The sequence below is a fragment of the Lissotriton vulgaris genome, chromosome 3_1 (genome assembly GCF_964263255.1).
Source record: "Lissotriton vulgaris chromosome 3_1, aLisVul1.2, whole genome shotgun sequence".
Lineage (NCBI taxonomy): Eukaryota > Metazoa > Chordata > Amphibia > Caudata > Salamandridae > Lissotriton > Lissotriton vulgaris.
This window is the reverse complement of record NC_141689.1, coordinates 1,408,636,147-1,408,654,486: the sequence shown is the minus strand read 5'-3', so window position 1 is coordinate 1,408,654,486 and position 18,340 is coordinate 1,408,636,147. Positions and strand designations below refer to the sequence as shown.

At 47.6% G+C, this 18,340-nt stretch overlaps 1 protein-coding gene across 1 annotated transcript in view; it reads right to left on the bottom strand.

Annotated features, from left to right (window-relative positions):
- Positions 1-18,340, bottom strand: part of CDS1 (CDP-diacylglycerol synthase 1) — a 955,907-nt gene that overhangs the window by 90,842 nt on the left and 846,725 nt on the right. Inside the window, exon 12 of the mRNA XM_086961872.1 lies at positions 5,679-5,782. Within this exon, the coding sequence (XP_086817998.1) occupies positions 5,679-5,782 (104 nt within the window). The remainder of the gene's footprint in view (positions 1-5,678; positions 5,783-18,340) is intronic.

Here is an 18,340-nt window from a genome sequence, read left to right as displayed (position 1 = left end):
CGGGAATCCTTAGAACAACCACAAGCAAATATCTTTCCAAGTCTGCTAAGACCAGGCATCTTTGCTCACTAGCCTAGCTTCAAACTTCAAGGGAAATCTAAAAAACGGTAGTCACGTGAATACACGAGTCCCTTGGCTTTGGGGCCTGCAGGTACCAAATCAAAGCGATCCACGAAGGGATACCGAAACAAACTAAGAATTGGGAGACGCTCCACTCATACTTAACTGAAATGTCGATGGCGTCACCAGAAGACCCGTCTATCGTCACGCTCTACAAATCGTCTACGGCTCCAAGACAGAACGACAGTCAGGGCATCAGTCCTTCGTAGCCGTCGGAAAGCGGGGAACCTCGCAGTAAAGACTTTCGGACCACGACGACATACAGGGGTCGATGAAGTGGCAGGCCTTCCTCCAGAATTTCCACACGAAGCTCTCCACGATCTTCGGGCTTGGACCGGTACCGCTGAAGTCGCTCCGCGTGGGGCGCCAACTGAAGGACCAGGTTTTTAGAACCTAGCGGTGCCAGGGAAAACGCCCGATCCCTTCGAGTTTCCCTGCCTTGGCAAACAGACACGGGACGCTTCTTGATAAAGACCAAAGTTTATTGGCTGCAACCAGGAACAGAGATCTACGAAGCACAACACGGGTGGTTCGCTAGAGACTGCACAAATTCAATGAGCGGAGCATGGTCTTTTATGCCAAAAATCACATTCCAAAGTAGCATCAGTTACATACAAACTGACCAATCACATGGTGACATTTCAAACATATTGCATGACGACAAACCCACTTTCTGTTGTCCAGCCCACCAGAAATGACCAAGCACATTCCAATATCTTGTTCGATCAGGCCGGACAAACCCATCATAAAACCTCAACCCAAATCAGTGATTATGTCATAAAGAAAGGAGCAGAAACAGATTGGAAGCAAGATAGAAAGGTGGGTGCAGTGTACTGTAAACTTCGGCACGTCCTGCTCTTTGATCTTTATCTGACCAGCAGCTTAACAAGGAACTGGCTCAGCGAGGTCAGCCTCGGGCAAGGGAGTCAGTTCGGCCAGGTCATTCAGAAGTCAGCTAAGGTGTACGTGTCTCAAGGACTCGTTTGGCCGTAGTCATCGGCCTATGTAAGGGCAACCACTCAAAATGGCTGCCATACACAAAATGGAACCCGAGGGTTCAAACAAAATCCCTAAATACATAGTGTTCTCATTGATCGATTAATGCAACAAAACTCGTACACACCGCACTGTGATTTGCAGTCTGCTGACACCAAAATCGTCTATTTCCGACGACCTTTATTGAACGGGTTCGGAACCACCGAACCTCAGACCCTCAAACTACGGAACTACAGGCGGAGGCCCTGCCCCCTTTCTCCACCAATCTGCAAATGTGATAACTACTTAAAAAATCATAGAAATTCACTGAAAAAAGCAAAAGGTTAGATGGACAATATAGTTAGGAATTAGCATTTAAAAGACCTTAGAAATTCACTGAAAAAAAAACAAAGGTTACAGGGACGTTATAGTTAGGCTCAGATTTCAGTTATACAAAACCAGGCAAATTCAGCAGTTATAGTAGTTAAGTTGAACTCGTACCACCGAAATACACTGCTTATGACCTCACCTGCTTTTCCAGGGCATGGAGGACGGCAGCAGCACTGGCACGTAAGAGGTACAACAAAGGGTTGTGCTTGCCCTCCGACCCCAGGAAAGAGCAACAGTAACCTCCTTTATAAGTTATGAGCAAAGTCTGCACTTATAACAACACGTCAGAGCCTGTGCGATTGAGCTCACTGACTAAGAGGGGTAGGTGAATCTAACCATTCGTCGTGAGCGACCTGAAAACAAGCCACTCTCACACCGGTCCTGAAGAAGGCCCCTCGACCTGTTAGTGCAACCTAGGGCCGAAATATGTTGACCTACCACGACCAAACACTAGGTGCTGTGGATCAGGAACACATCCACTAGAGCACTGTTCCTTGTAATTTTTGACACTATCCTCTTTCTGTCAAATAAAAGACTTCACACAGGAACTGAGGTAATTTTACACACACACTCTTTCTTATTTGACACCGTTCACATTTCACTCACAACTGTACTTAACCAGATGGTTGAACGTAGATCACCTGGAGCACAGAACACTCATGTGATAAAGACCCAATGATGATGCTATTTACCTAACTTGTAAAGCAGAGAATCAACATATAGCGCACCCTGAGTCAATGGGAAAGGGGGTCTTCATGAAAGAAATCAAAAGACCCTGGAATATTAAGACAAGTGATTCATTATAATTGGATCAGGACTGCAACCCCCATGGAAGCTGAATCTCTGCTTCTCTCTCCCCCCTTGTATAGTACGAATATACACACACACACACAGATATATATATATATATATCACGAAAAATCATACAAATTTCACTAGACCTGCAGGTCTAGTAACTTGAAACATCTACTCGACCTAACTGTAATGCGCTTGACCTCTGTCTCTGAAAGATAGCAAATGTGACAAGTTAACACTATTTATAAGCATTTTTATTGCTCATTCACTTTGTGAGCACTAAAGATGCCTTTAAATCTTGTCACATTTGTTCTGCTTTCAGAGGCAGAGGTCAAACGTCAGTTTGTCTTTCTACTCACCAGAAAGGGAGAGTAGGACCTAAAAAATAGCTAATCCTAAATAATTCTGGCTCGCAAATGCGAGCGGCTTTTTCGAGCACTACACACACACACACACATATATATATATACACACACATATACTTATATACATATACACACACATAATACACACAACACACACAAATATATACACACATATACACATATATACACACCATCATCAATAGACTTTATTCTGAGGAAATTAATCGTCCATAAAAGCATTGCACAAGACAGACATAAAAATACAATTCATAGCATAAGACCAAGGTATATTCAAAAAACACAAGAAAAAAAAAGCTTAAAATCCAGAGCAATACCACGATATATCCAAGATTAAAAGGACAGTTGTGCAACATTTAGGGGTTAAAAGTAGAAAGAAAATAGGTTCACATCTGGGCAAATTATTTCACCACATTCTTCATACATCCAATTTGAGAAGAAACATGATCACAAATCTCCTATGGCACAGTTGGCTAAGATTAGACGGAACTAGTAGAAGGAGGGAGGGCAAAAACGTCATATTGGGTCCTCCATGCACTCCACTCCTACCCTATCCAGACGTGCATACATTTATTTCAAATATAAGGACGTAGATATACAGTGAATAATATGTACATTACTCAATTCTTTTAAAAGACATATCACATATCTTAAGTCCAGAAAAGGTGTGCACACTATGTCCCATTACTGTGGGAGAGTTAGAGAAATATTCTTCCTGGCGTAGACAACAGCCCATAGAAAGGATGCCATGCTACAGCAGAACTCCAAGAAAGGCAAAGATTGTAAATATAAATATGTGGTGCGACATTGTGTAAAATGTAGCAGTCTTATAATCGGTACAATAGAACGCTTCCTCAGGTGGCTATAAATACACTACATGCATAGTATTCTGAGCCATCACAGGGGCAATTAGAGTTGTGGACCAATCATTCATGTTCCGACAACTGATTATTCGATGAAGTGTTCAATCTTAATCGAGACAAAACAAATCTATGCCGTGCATTTAAAACAGCTTCAAGATACGGTTGCATATCAAAAATGGTTAAGATCATTTGAGTTTTCAAAACACTGGGCTTTGGAATTTCAATTGTCATTCTAAGATTTTCCAGGTGTGTCGTGGCTTCGTTTTGTAAATGTTTCTACTAATAATGTCTAGTGTTTCAGGTTTCATACAGTTGTGGGGTAAGGTAACATACATACTCGCCCATCTAAATGCACACTCACTCACAATACATTCACAAGCATGCACACATCCACACACTATTCACAAGCACATACACACAAGCTGATATACATACATTCTTACAAACAGACATTCATATACCTACTATAAAAAAAGAAAAACATACCAGGCTGCAGCAGTAATCTTGGTGGCAGTAGGCGTGTTGGGAGGGAAACATCTGAGGCTCCTGGAGGATTGGGACTGCCTCCTCCAGATCTTCCAACTTGCATATTTTTCCCCACCGTGTGAGGTGGCGTGGCCTTTAGGAGTGCAGGGCTAATTGCGGAGCACAGCACAAGACACTTCTAACGGCACAGTCTCCTCCAAGCCAGCCACCCTTCAAAAACCAAAATCATAGCTTTTGAGATTGCTGCCGATGACCTGGGGAGGTTTCACATCTCGTAATAGACATGGTCTGAACAAAAACTCCAAATAATTATCTGGAAACCTGCTTTCTGCAGCGGTTTCCAGCTACTTGTGTACCCACTGTGTGATATCGGCTCCTCGCCAGGTGACCGCATGAAAAGCGCCGATATAGTGTGACACAGAGTGGCACTGGGTGGGTTGGCAGGTCTGCACCGCCATCGTCAGTCAGTAAGAAAAGTGTGTCAGTCCCTTACTTATTACAGAGTGGGATAGGGTTAGTGAGAGTTGCTGACCCCACCTCGTACTGGGACAAGCGTCAATGATGGACACTTGGCCCAGGGCACTTCAGAGCTTAAAACTAAAGAACCCAGATTAGAGTCTATCAGTGACACACCAACTCGTCATGAAGGGGAGGACCTCCAAGTGCTCGGCCGGACTGAGGAGGTCACACCTGTGGAATCCTATCCCGCAAAGTGCAGCTCAGACAGGCAGGCGCCTGTGAATTTAGCATATGTACAGCACCTGGCTGCCTGAACTGAACAGAAGAGTGTATGTGAGGCTGACCGTTGCCCATCCTGACAGATTCTCTTCCCGTTTGCAAAAAGGTGGGGGGATGGGACCCTTCGACCTTAAGGACAAGCCGAACCTGTCAGCCTCTGTTTAAATCTCTAGTGCTTGTCTTTATTCACTTTTTTGGTTGCATTAAAATCTCAAATTCTGCTGTCACATCCTTGTGCAGTATGGACTGGGATGAGGAGAGGGCCGAGGCGGTAACACTCATGATAAGTTCTGCTCTTCCTTGTCACAATCATTCTTTCCTCAGACCTTTCCGTAGGTGGGAATGATCCCTTAAGCTTCATATTATATTATATTATATATTATAAAAAATATCCAACAGAGGATTGTGGAAGGAGAAAAAATAACCTGTGCGAAATTCGAGCTCCAAAATGTATAATATGTCTATATCTTTTATATTAGTTTCAATATGTATGATTGCAGTTTTTGGTACTCTCACTTTGCTCAAGCTTCAATGAAGACAGGAATGTGCATAAGTTTCATACACAAATCAAACAAAGTAACAGGTTTTTAATTTTGTTAATTAACTGTTTAAAAGGCAGACTAAGAGGATGGTTATTCTGTATATTACGCAGACATTTTGAAAAATGAAAACACCATTTTCAAAGCAGAACATCTGCAGGTTCCCTGATTAATTTCATATTGAACTCTCGAATATTATTTGAAATTCGTACAAATGCCATGGGTGTAAGTTATGAAAGAAATCAATCAGTGCACGATAATGTAGACATAAAAGTCAGTGAATTTGTGCTTCTATAAGGGAAAACGTACTCCACACAAAGGCAAAAATGCCCAACAACATTACTAGACCCTGATAAACAGCAGAGATAAAATTAACAAGTGAAATATACCTAATGAAGCTGGCGATGTATACATGAACGAATGTAGCCATCAAGTACTGGCAATCAAAACGATCCATAATTCCTCCATGCCCTGGAATAGTATCGGCAAAGTCCTTCAAAAAACACACAGACATTAATGCAAAATCATAAATCACCATTCATAACAATACCTGCATGAAGTTACTAAGCATTAAACACTGATTATTATAACTGCGTGAGAGGCAGTAGGGTTGCACCATAGCGGAACTGGAACCCTTGCTTTGTTTACACCCACCCTGTCACAATGAATTATAAATGTGGCATGCTTGAAGTATTAAATACAAGCATTTTCCAAGGTCAAAGTTATGACTTTGACCAGTTGGTGGGATTTATGAATTTTTTCAAGCATATGAAACAAAAAAAGGGAAATCAATTAAAACTTTCATCCTCCTAAACACGGCAGCCATTTGCTTGAAAATCAGTTAGAATTAAAAATAATATATCCATTGCATATACATTTAATAAGCAGCACAGGTAGATCCAAGCAGGAAGTTATACTTTGATCAATATAGGAACCCTCTTAAGCTTTAATCCACATCAAAGAAAAATAAGATGGAGTAGTTTCTGTCCTGTAACTCCAGTTCTGTAGTAGGGGTATCTCTGTTATAGTCATAATCTAGTGAATAGTCCCGCCCATGTGCGTGGACCCCGGCAATCAAAAATAATCTCTTAAGTTGTCAAATCATGCAGAAACTGCAAAGACACTTAAGAGAGAATTTAAAGACAAATAATGCAGCCTATATCCACAGGCTACACTGTCCAGTACTTAAACTACAAATTCCACCAAATAACACCACACACAGCACAGCCTGCCCAGTTTCTACCATAGAGAAACTTGCCTCCACCAGTAAAAGACTCTGGGATGATAGAGAAGAAGGCATGGACAGGCAAGCCCCATAGGCTGCCATTATGTGGCTTAAATTAGGATACTGTGCCTTTAAGAGAACTTTCCAGAACTTCTCCCAGTATCCCAGAATGCATAGCAGGTCCTTCTACTTTCAGTTCTTTTTGAAGGCGAAGCACGCCAGACCGGTCGCATTCCTTACATGAAGAAATATCTCCACCGGGGAGGAGGGTGGGCGCTTATGACTATAACAGAGATACCCCTACAACAGAACTGGAGTTACAGGACAGAAACTACTCCTTCTGTAGTAGGGGATCTCTGTGTATAGTCATAATCTAGTGAATAGAATGGCAAGCCCATCCCCACACCAAAGCAGCGGTGGAGAAAGAAAATAACGCCACTACTGTGCGAACAAGTTCCGCAGCAAAGCCTGCCCAACCTGAGCGTCTGCCCTGGCGTCAGAGTCCAGGCAGTAATGCTTAGCAAAGGTATGAACCGACTTCCAAGTGGCTGCCTTGCAGATTTCAGCAATCGGCACGTTACGGAGCAAAGCCGTCGTGGCAGCTTTTCCCCTGGTGGAATGAGCCTTAGGCTTACCTCCTAAGGTCTTATTAGCCTTTTGGTAACATAATTGTATGCAGGACACAATCCACCTAGAGATGGACTGCTTAGAGGTAGCAAGACCCGTCCTGACTGATCCATAATTAATGAACAACTGGTCAGACCTACGAATATCTTTGGTTTTATCCAGATAAAATTTCAACACCCTCCTAACATCCAGGGAATGGAGACACCTTTCCGCTGGAGATGAAGGGTTCTGAAAAAACGTAGGCAAAGTTATGGTCTGGTTGACATGAAAATCAGAAATAACCTTGGGAAGAAATTTAGGGTGAGTACGCATAACAACCTTAGCAGCATGAAATACAGTATAAGGTTCCAGGCAACACAACACCTGAATTTCACTCACCCTGCGGGCCGATGTAATGGCCACGAGGAACGCCGCCTTCCAGGACAGGTGCTGCAACGAAGCCTTATGAATAGGTTTAAAAGGCTCCTTCACCAATCTGGACAGCACCACATTCAATTCCCATGAAGGCGAAGGAAGCCCGACAGGAGGGAACACTTTCTTCAAGCCTTCCAAAAAATCTTTGATCACAGGGATCTGAAAGAAGGAAGTCTGTGAAGGGCATTTCCTGTAGGCAGTCAGCACAGCAAGATGAACCTTAATGGAATGGACATTAAGGCCAGACTGCGCCAGATGCAGAAGATACAGAAGGATGACATCTTCCTTACACGTCGTCGGGTCATAATTCTTAGACTTGCACCAGATGCAAAACCTCTTCCACTTGTAAGCATAGGAAGTCCGAGTGGAAGGGCGCTTAGCCTCCTTCAGTATGTCCGGGCAATCTTCAGGTAGATTCAAATGGCCATATTGCACTATCTCAGGAGCCATGCTGCCAAACTCAAAGACGAGAGGTTGGGGTGTAACATCTGCCCCCCGAACTTCGTGAGAAGGTCCGGCCTGCACTGCAGCCGTATGTGAGGAAGGAGAGACCGGTGAAGCAGGTCCTTGAACCACCACTGCCTGGGCCATTCCGGGGCAATCAGGATCATCCGCACCCTGGACTGGGACAGCTTGATGAGCACCGCCGGAATCAGGGGAATGGGTGGAAAAGCGTACAGAAAGCTGTTCGACCAGTTGATCCATAGCGCATTCCCCAGCGTCCCCTGCTGGTAGTACCTGGAGGCGAAGTCTCGGCATTTGCTGTTTTCGGCGGTGGCGAACAGATCTACGTCTGGAGTCCCCCACCTTGCGAAGACTTCTAGTACTTCGCCGTTTATGACCCATTCGGGGTTTTCCTGAATCAGTCTGCTCAGTGCGTCCGCCTGAACATTCTGCACACCTGGTAGATGGGTAGCCGTAATCGTCAGTCCTCTGGCCAGAAGCCATTGCCAGATCGCCTGCGCCTCCTGCGACAGAGTGCGTGATCTCGAGCCCCCCTGCTTGTTGAGGTAATACATCGTGGTCGTATTGTCCGTCTGTACAAGCAAAGAGTTGGTCTGGAAGGATGGATGAAAGGCCTTCAGTGCCAAGTGAACAACTCTGAGTTCCAGGAAATTGATGTGATACGTGGACTACGTCGGGGACCACGTTCCTTGAATCTGTAAGTCTCCGGAATGCGCCCCCCAGCCGTGGAGAGAAGCATCCGTCACAATAGTCTGAGTGGGAATGTCCTTTTGGAAGGGAACCCCTCGGAGGAGATTCTCCGCTGAACACCACCACTTCAGAGACTGAAGAGCATGCAGAGACAGTCGTATCTTGTCGTCCCAAGACCCTTTCCCCTGATCCCACTGATCCTCCAAGCACTCCTGCAAAGGTCTCATTTGCAGTCGTGCGTGTGGCGTTCGGAAGATAGAACAGACCATTGATCCCAGTAGAGAAGACACCGTCCTCACTGTTGTAGATGGAGCGGTCATAAGGGTCTGAGCCTTCCGAAGGAGTGATAATCGTCGCTCCTCCGAAGGAGACATGCTTGCTGACAGCGTATTGATGGAAGCTCCCAAGTACTGAATGCATTGGACCGGAGTCAGGACAGACTTGGACATGTTGACGTGCAACCCCAGCTTGTTCAAGAGAACGCACGTCTTCTGGAAGTCTGCTAGAGCTTCCGAGAAGGAGGAGGCCTTGATCAACCAATCGTCCAGGTACGGGTAGACAAACACCTTGTTCTTCCTTAGGTATGCTGCTACCACTGCCAGGCACTTCGAGAATGTTCTGGGCGCAGACTTCAGTCCGAATGGCAGTACTGTGTACTGATAATGATTGGCGCCGACTTGGAATCGCAGGAACTTCCGGTGTTTGTGTGCAATTGGCATATGAAAGTACACATCTTGTAGGTCTATAGCACATAGCCAGTCTCCCTGTTACAACTAAGGATAAATCTGATGCAACAACAGCATGCAAAACTTCTCTCTGCGAATCCACTTGTTTGCCTGTCGCAAATCCAGAATGGGCCTGAACTCGTTCTTGTGAACTAGGAAGAACCGGGAGTACAGACCTCTTCCTCTTTGAGACAGTGGTACGCCTTCTATCGCCCTTTTCCTTAACAGGATATCGGCCTCTGCCTGGAGCTCGCGCAGCTGAAACTGCGAGCCGACTGGAGGAATTGATGGAGGCGGGCTGGTGAACCGAAGACTGTATCCATTGCAAACAATATTCAGCATCCACTTGTCCCAAGTAATTTTTCTCCACTCTGCCAGAAAAATTTGAACGCTTCCCCCCACTGGAGTGGGTAACGGATGCAGGGGAAGTAAACGCTCAGCGCCTAGACCCGGCCGGGCCTTTGGTCGCTGCTGCCGACTGTTGGCCGCATCTACCTTTCTGGCACTTCTGGAAAGGTCTTCGGAAGTGCTGCTGTTGTTGCTGCTGCTGTCCCGAAGTCTGGCCACGCCCTCTGCCCTGTCCACCGAACAGTCTCTGGAACGGGCAGTAAGATTTCTTGGTATCCTTGGGCTTTTCCAGACCCACAGCCGTGAGCGTTTCGGCCTCCGCCTTCATGCGGGCCATTTCGTCATCTGCATGTTTTCCAAACAGGGTTTCGCCAGAGAACGGTAAATTGGCAACCATTTGTTATGTGTCAGGCTTCAGCAACGTGAGGCGGAGCCAGGCGTGTCGTCGGTGGTTAACTCCATGGCAGTAACCAGGAGAGAAGAATCGGCTGCAGCACTGAAGACCTGATTCGCCACCAACATCCCCTCATTCACCACCTCTTGGAAATCTTCTCTTTTGTCACGAGGCAGGTGTTCTACAAACTGCTGGAGGGATTCCCAGAAAGCACGGTCATACCGCCCTAATAAGGCAGTGGCACTCGCCGCCTTCATGGAAGTCGCCGATGTCCCACAGACCTTCCTACCCGCCGAGTCCAGCCATCTAGATTCCTTATCTGGTGGGACTGTGGATGACGGAGTGGTGGCGTGCTGCTTCGAGCCGCCGTCACTATCACCGAGTCTGGCGGAGGATCCACCCTCAGAAAAGGCGGATCCGAGTCGGGAGCCCGGTACTTCTTCTGGAGTCTCGAGGAGGCCGCCTTAGTCACCGCCGGGGTGAGGAACAGGTCCAAGCCCGGCACCAGCGGTAGTAATGGCCGAGACAGATGTTTCTGGTGCAGTGTCTCGAAGATCACGGATGTTTTGAGCGTGGGCATCGTCAACGAGATGCCCAACTTCGCTGCACCCCTCAACAGGACATCATGGAAGGACACAAGATCGTCAACCGGTGACACCCTTGTCCCCGGAGGCCCCGACAACGTCGGTGAATAGTCCCTGGTCTCTGAAGACCCCGTATACGAACGGGACCTGCGCCTCCTGTGGCGTCGTCTCGACCGCGTCGATGACCTGTTGTGACTCCGCGATCGCTCCCTCCTCCTGGAACGAGATCGCGACCTCCCAGTTTGTGGACACTCCACAGGCCTCCGCGGAGGTGTCTTCAGTGGCCTATCCAGGGGCTTCCGCTTAGGCGTCCTCTTAGGCGGTGTAGGGTAGCGAGGCAGCGACACCGACCTCGGCGGAACAACAGGAGGTACGTCCGGCCGAGGGACGTCATGAGGAGGCGGAGGTGGTGGGGGCCGTGGCAGCGATGGCGGAAAAGGAGGATTGCTGGGAGGAGCCTCCTTAGGTAGAGGTGGAGGAGGTGGGGGCGTCTTCGGCCGAGGCGGTGTATAAACCACTGAGTACACCGAGCCCGGTGACTTCTTTGGGGGAGGGGACTGCGAACCAGCCCCTCCAGTCGGTGATCGCTGTCTCCGGCGTCCTCCCCCAGATCCAGCAAGACTTCTGGCGCCAGAACTCCTTCTGCGCGGCTTAGGAGAGTTGGAAAGCCTCCGAGACGCTAATCTCTTTTTTCTCGATGCCTAGCGTCGCTTCTCCGGCGTCGAACGTCGCCTCCGCGACGTCGAGCGTCTCCTCTCCGGCGTCGAACGCCGCCTCCGCGACGTCGAACGCTTCTTCCTCGACGCCGAACGCCACCTCTGCGACATCGAACGTCCAGTCCTTGACGACGAGCGTCGACTCCTTCTCTACGCCGACCGCTTTCTCGAGGTCCTCGACGTCGAGGATCCCCTCGACACCGATCGTCTTCTCGACGGCAACCGGCGGTATCGCCTTGGCGGCGAGCACCGACGCCTGCCGCTCTCTCTCCGATGTCGATGGCTCGACACTGACGTCGACGACTAAGACTCAGTCGACGGTGATCTCGACGGCGGCCTACCCAGTTCCTTCGACGTCGATCCTCCACGCCGTCTCGACACGGAGGCCTGGGGAGATGGGGAACACACCGTCCTCATCCCTCTCGACGTCGATGCAATCGACGCCGATGGAGACCGGGACCGTTTGCTGGGCTTCCTGCCTCTGGGGAGCCCCCCAGAGGCCTCAGCAGGGGCAGAGGGAGCCTTCCCAGCCTGCCCAGACCCACCTGCAGCCTGCAGTCGTCTCTCCTCTAGGCCTTGCAGCCTGCTCTTCAGCCTTTGACTCAGGGTCCTTGCTGAAAGTACTAGCAGATGTCACATTCCTCAGGGGCATGTGCAGCAGGGAGACAGAGGATGCAGATGTCGTGTGGATCGGACTTGGACTTCTTCCATGCACATTCTGGGCACTTGTCGAAGAGAGCAGGCATTTTAGAGCCCTAAAAAGCCTGAACAAATACACAGAAGTGAAGAAAAACACCAAGCACACAAACTGAAACACTTTTAAACACCAAAAGTGCACAAAATCCAATAAACCCTTCAAAAGGGAGAGCTCAATGCTCCAGGGTTCTGCTAGCAGGAGCCGGAAAAAAGAACTGAAAGTAAAAGGGACCTGCAGTGCATTCTGGGATACTGTGAAGTTCTGGAAAGTTCTCTTAAAGGCACAGTATCCTGTTCTGAGCCACATAATGACAGCCTATGGGGCTTGTCTGTCCATGCCTTCCTCTCTATCATTCCAGAGGGTTTTTGCTGCTAAAGCAAGGGAAATCTGGACAGACTTTGCGGTTTGTGGATTTTTTGGTGGGATTTCTAGTTGAAGTACTGGACAGTGTAGCCTGGTGATATAGGCTGCATTATCTGTCTTTAATTCTCTCTTAAGTGTCTGTGCAGTTTTGCATTTTTCGACACCTTAAGAGATTATTTTTGATTGCTCCGGGGTCCACGCACATGGGCGGGACTATTCACTAGATTATGACTATACACAGAGATCCCCTACTACAGAAATAAGGTTCTAGGACCATTGTCTTTTGTATCACATAGTGCCAAGGTCCAGGACTAACCTTGGGTAAACCCCATTTTTTTAAATGGGGCACCCTGCAGAGCAAGCATAATACGCGGCTCCCCAAGGTTGTGGATCCCCGGAGCAGAAGGAGCCCGTCAAGCTCACTGCGCTTTAGTGTGTTTTTTTGGCTTCATGACTGTTTGCACTTTTTGCAGGAACTGCATACCTCATGGTCAGTAAGGCATATCCCACGAAGGGCCCTCAAGTGCGTCTCAGATGGATATTCCCCATTTGGAGGTGGTGAAAGGGCTCAGGCGTTTCAGGGAGTACGAGCAGTGTCTCACCAGCCCCCCCCCCCCAGTAAGACTATGTTGGCTATGGAGTTCTTTAGTTACACGGGAGAGCCCACCACTGTGTGTTCCAAGGTCCAGAGAATTCAAAATAAAGGTGTGCATCAGACATTCAGACATTCAGGTGCACTGACTTGATCGGGACACCAGGCCAATCTACTTCCAAGGAGGAAGGTCCAGCACCAGCCCTCCGCATATATCTTGCAGCTTCGGCCTGTCCTCTCTGTAGGAGAGAAGGGTCTGCAATCCTATGGTCACCCCAGATTTTTGCGTTTTGCTTCACTGGTTTACGACTTTCCCTGGCTGTGGGCCTGCTAATCAGACCCACAGCCTAGCTGTTCTCTCTCTAAATTGACATCCATGTACCTTAGGTGCATTTACCAATTGGTATTGGGTCACTCTTGTAAGACCTTGTACAGTGTACCAAAGGTACCCAGGGCATAAGTGCACCCAAGGCCTACCAGGGGCTGCAGCATGTATTGTGCCACCCCTGGCTGGCCATCCAAACAGACACAACTGGCTGGTAACACAGCTGGGGCAAGGTGGTGTAATCACCCTTTGCTTTAGATATAGTATACCTATATCTAACCCTAAAATGGACACATATACTCCTATAAGTCACTCCTATGGCAGGCCTTAACAATCCTGGAGGCAGAGTGCTTGGAAATATGTGAGATGGTGCTCTAGCATGAGCTGAGCCTGTCTGCAGCTTTCGGAACCAAGTCCTTTAACTGTTTCCATGATAACGCTATACTATATACTCTTATGTGCATTATAATCCTCGTGGTTATTGCCAACTTTGACATAGCATTATCAAAACATGTTGAGTAAGGTGTCATACGAATTGGAATACTACCCCCTCGCCAGTTCTGGCGACGGGGGTAGCATTCCACCCTTTTAGAGGGACACGACATGTATGTAACTGTGAACACCGGTTAAAGTTAACTCAAGTCTCAGCATCACAAAATGGATGCTGCTACCACAGACACAAGTCTGACCTCCTGCTGCTGGGAGTCCTTCCAGCGAGGGAGGCCTGGACAAAGTTTCCTGCCTTGGGAGGTGCTAGCACCACCCCAGACAGGATATTGTGTATTGAGGTAGGACAGGCTGAAAGGAATGAGACATGCCTGGGGCGCACAAGGTGTCCCTGTGCATACCCCGGTTCAAACCAGTTGCTGGGGCACTCCAGCCCCAGCTCTGGTGCGAAACCGGACAAAGGATAGGGGGTGTAACCACTCCCCTTCCTGGTCCCACCCATAGGAGGGACCTAGTCATAGTACAGCCCCCTTTAGGCGAATAAAGGTAGGAGATGGTCCCATTCCAAATTAGATTATCCTGAATTGAATCTACAAGAAGAAACTCTGGACTTAGACGTTCTGCTCCACAGAAGACTGAAGAAAATCTCCCTTGTGGCCAAGGAGTGACCACCCTGCACAAGCAGGCACCATCAAGCGTCCTAGCGGTTCACTTTGTCGTCCTTCCTGCCTGCAACCAGACTTCAGAGCCCGACGAGATCCGGACTTCCAGACCTCTCCGACCTCTACCTACATCTGCAGCACAGCTGAGATCCGTGGGTGCGACGAGACACGTGGGACCGGCCATCTTGAAGAAACTGCACTTCGCTTCCAGCACGACTTCAGAGGCATCCTCGAGAAAGTGCTTTGGGGATTGAGAAGCCCCAGCCCCGAGCAGCTCCTGCACAGAAGATCAGCCCTCCAGTATCCACGAGATCTGCGTGGGGCCCTTTTGCTTGATTGCTGCTCGACGCGTTGTCTGGTCACTTGCCGGCTGGCTAGTGACGTAGACGACGATCCATGAAATCTACATCGCTGGTCTGGTTGCTCCAGACTGGCCCTTGCTTCCCTGCAAAGGAGAAGCACCCCGGACCCTCCTGGTCCACACCAGACGCCTTTTTCACTCACCGCGTGGGTTGCATTTGTCAAGGCCTGTTGATGCCGAATCCGGAACCAACACCGCCGACAGCGAGAGCCTGCGTGGGACAGCTCGTGCCTCCATCCTGGTAGTCTAAGACACCTCCTGGTCCACGTGGCTGAAGAGTCAAGCGTCCACTCTTCACCTGATCGCGACAACAGCATCTGGTTCCTTCCTGGTTCCACTCCGGTCACTGGCTAGTGACTTTGAACATTGTCCCCTCTGCTTTCATGTCTTCATCTTCCTCGATCCACCCTTGTATCGCTCCGGACAGCTTCCTCCTGGTTGCCTGCAGCATCTTCCTTCAAGGCTCCATAGACTTCGACGCGGAAACCCAACACACTTTCACACCTATGCACCTGCAGCCCGTGGGTGAGATAACGAGAGCATTTCGGTGCTCAAGGGTAGATCGACTCTCGTAGTGTCCAGGTATCCAGTCGTTTTAGTCCTAACTAGTCAGAACTGTCTTTTACTTACCTTTTCCTAATTTGTACTGTCCATTGACTTTGTCCCGCATCTCGCGTGTGAGTTCACACTCTGCACACGCGCCCGTGGGCCTCCTGCTACTTACCTACGGTTAGGGTAGTGTAGTCCCAGCGGTCCTACATCCTCTGGACAGCTCCATTCCTTCTATCGATATCCTTATACCATTTACTTAGTATATGGTTTGTCATGCCCCTAGGGCACCATTGGAATTTGTGCAACTTAACGTATTTTTCTTAAGAGTCTTGTTATGTGCTTAGCCCTCTAATCTCATAAAGAGTTCAGAGGTGTTTTGTTAGTAATATCTTGTTTATTTTCATAACCTGTGTGCTGTCCTTTCATTTGGCATTCAAGGGGTTATATGTGGTAAAACAGCTGGCTTCACATGCCAAAAGAGTTTAGCCTAAGACTGCTTTGTCCATGCTACCATTAGGATAGCTGGTCTATAAGGTTGACTTACAACCAATCACCATAAGGGTTGTTAGGACTGATACAAGGTGATCACTAGAACTAGTGAGCATCATATATCAGGCCAACTTCTCACACTCACCACTACAGTACCGCTAACCTGGGCTCCACAGCGTGTCTTGTCATGGGAGGGGAGAAGGTGGATTGCCAGGGCTATGGTCAGAGGCACCAGGTTTCCACCCCGCAAGGCCAACACATTCGCAGCTGCACGCAGTCCCCAAGCTCCGGCCCCATGGATACGTCTGCAACGCTGTGGGGAGTCGGGCAGTGCCGCCACAACAGGGTGATGGGCTCTGTCAGGGCACTGCTCCTTTTATTAGTGAAGTGAGGCCGTCCATGCAATGCTAGTGCCCCTGGGTGTCACCTGTGGCATAGCAGATTCCTCTAGGTTAAAAAGCAGCGGCGGCCACCATGCTGAGAGGCACAGCCAGCTGCACCAGACAGTCGCTCCACATTGTCAAGAAGGGATGGGGCCTCAAATAGGGCCACCCACCAGTCACCGATAGATCCTCAGCGGGGGTCAGGCCATGCAGGGGCCCGTAGTGTGCCGCATCTGTCCCCTTGTGACATAGAGGAGGCGGAGCTCAGAGCGAACACTGTTACTCAGGCACGCCCCCTCAAAGCTTAATTTAAAAAGAATGTCAGAGTGATGGAAGCGGCTTGTGTTTTCCCCCAAAAAAAACAAGTATTGGTGAAGCTCAAAATATGTGCATATCACAACGGATCATGCATGGATTCTTGTTATATAATTATGTGCAATCTTCGATCTGTGATCCTGTGAAGCCTAAAAAATGAAGAAGGCTGATTTACAGATGAATTAGGCTGTATTTACAGTTTTTATTTACAAGCAAGGCTAGATCTCAACTGCCATGAAAGAGGAAAGAAACAGTACAATAAGATAAGAGGTAGTATATTTTTTAAAATTGCATTGGTAATTTAACCGAAACTGAAAGCGCTGCGTTTGCCCATATGTTTCAAATTAACGTGACCACGTTGGCTCAGGCGAGACCTAAACAGACACACACAGCCCCACAAAGCTCTGCCCTTGAAGGTGCGAGCAGGGGCACCAACTGTTTGCAAGTTAATTACAAACAGATGTTGCCAAAGCTCGCTCCCGCAAGAGAAATCGCCAAACGAGCACGCGTTGCCATTAAAAGCAATGCAAAGCGTGCACGTTTTTGGGCTAAAAGGCAAATCGATGTAGACGAGACCTAAAAAAGGGCTAACGAATGGAAAGGAAAAAACATGGACAAAGAATTGGTCCACCAGACCTAGGACTGAAGTGTCCTTTTTAGGTAGATGTGCAAATGCGATCAATCAATATGCCATTACTCGCTGTGCAAGTAAGAACATTTCTGAAGTGGTCTAACTGACTTACGCAAACAGTATGCTGTGGTGGGGGGAAGCAACATGTGAGCAACAAGTGAACAGACCAACAAATGAAGATGGCTGACCCCAAAGTCCTCTGTGTATATATATGTGTTTTCATTTACATGATGTAGCTGATACCACTTAAGCGATTTCTCTGCCAGACCTAAAATGACTTATTGATGTGGAGCTTGGCTCATTTGGTCACACAGGGCAAAAGAAAAAAAAGAACGTTTCATACCATGTTGCATTTTCAACACATCACCATATACAACATAATTCAGGAATGAAAAGGTGAAATGTTACAGCAGTGGGCCACTGAATTTATTCTGAACACTTAAACTGACCAACATATTGATAATAACTAAGTAGATCTGCATCTGGAAGGTACTACTAAAGGAATAAAGCACAATGCAAGTCAAGTAAATCTATTTTGAATTAAATCTTGGAGAAGATCGCCATATCCTATGATAACAAATAAGAAAATAAGTTACTTGCTTGTAACTGTAGTTCTCCAGCATTGGTATCTTTCATAGATTCACATGCTTGAATTATTCCCTGATGTCAAAGTGATAGTTCCGCGGTAAGATAGTAAAGCAGTATAGTATACTACAAATAGCCTGCAAAGGCTATAAAACATTTGCTTCAATAACTTATCCACATCATTAAAAGGAACGAAACTTCAGCCAATCAGGCAAAACTCCCCTCTGGCTTCTTCCCTCAGAATTTCAAGCACTAGTGGTGCAGGTAATCCCATAACAATAAGGGGGGACTCCACGGGGAGGAGGGTGGGTTGTATGTGAATCTAGGAAATATACCAATACTGGAGAACTACAATTGCAGGTAAGTAACTTATTTTCTTCTCCAGATTTGGATCTTTCATTGATTCACATGTTTGAACGAGAACAGTTAGCAATTACAGTATTTGTACAATCATAATAATG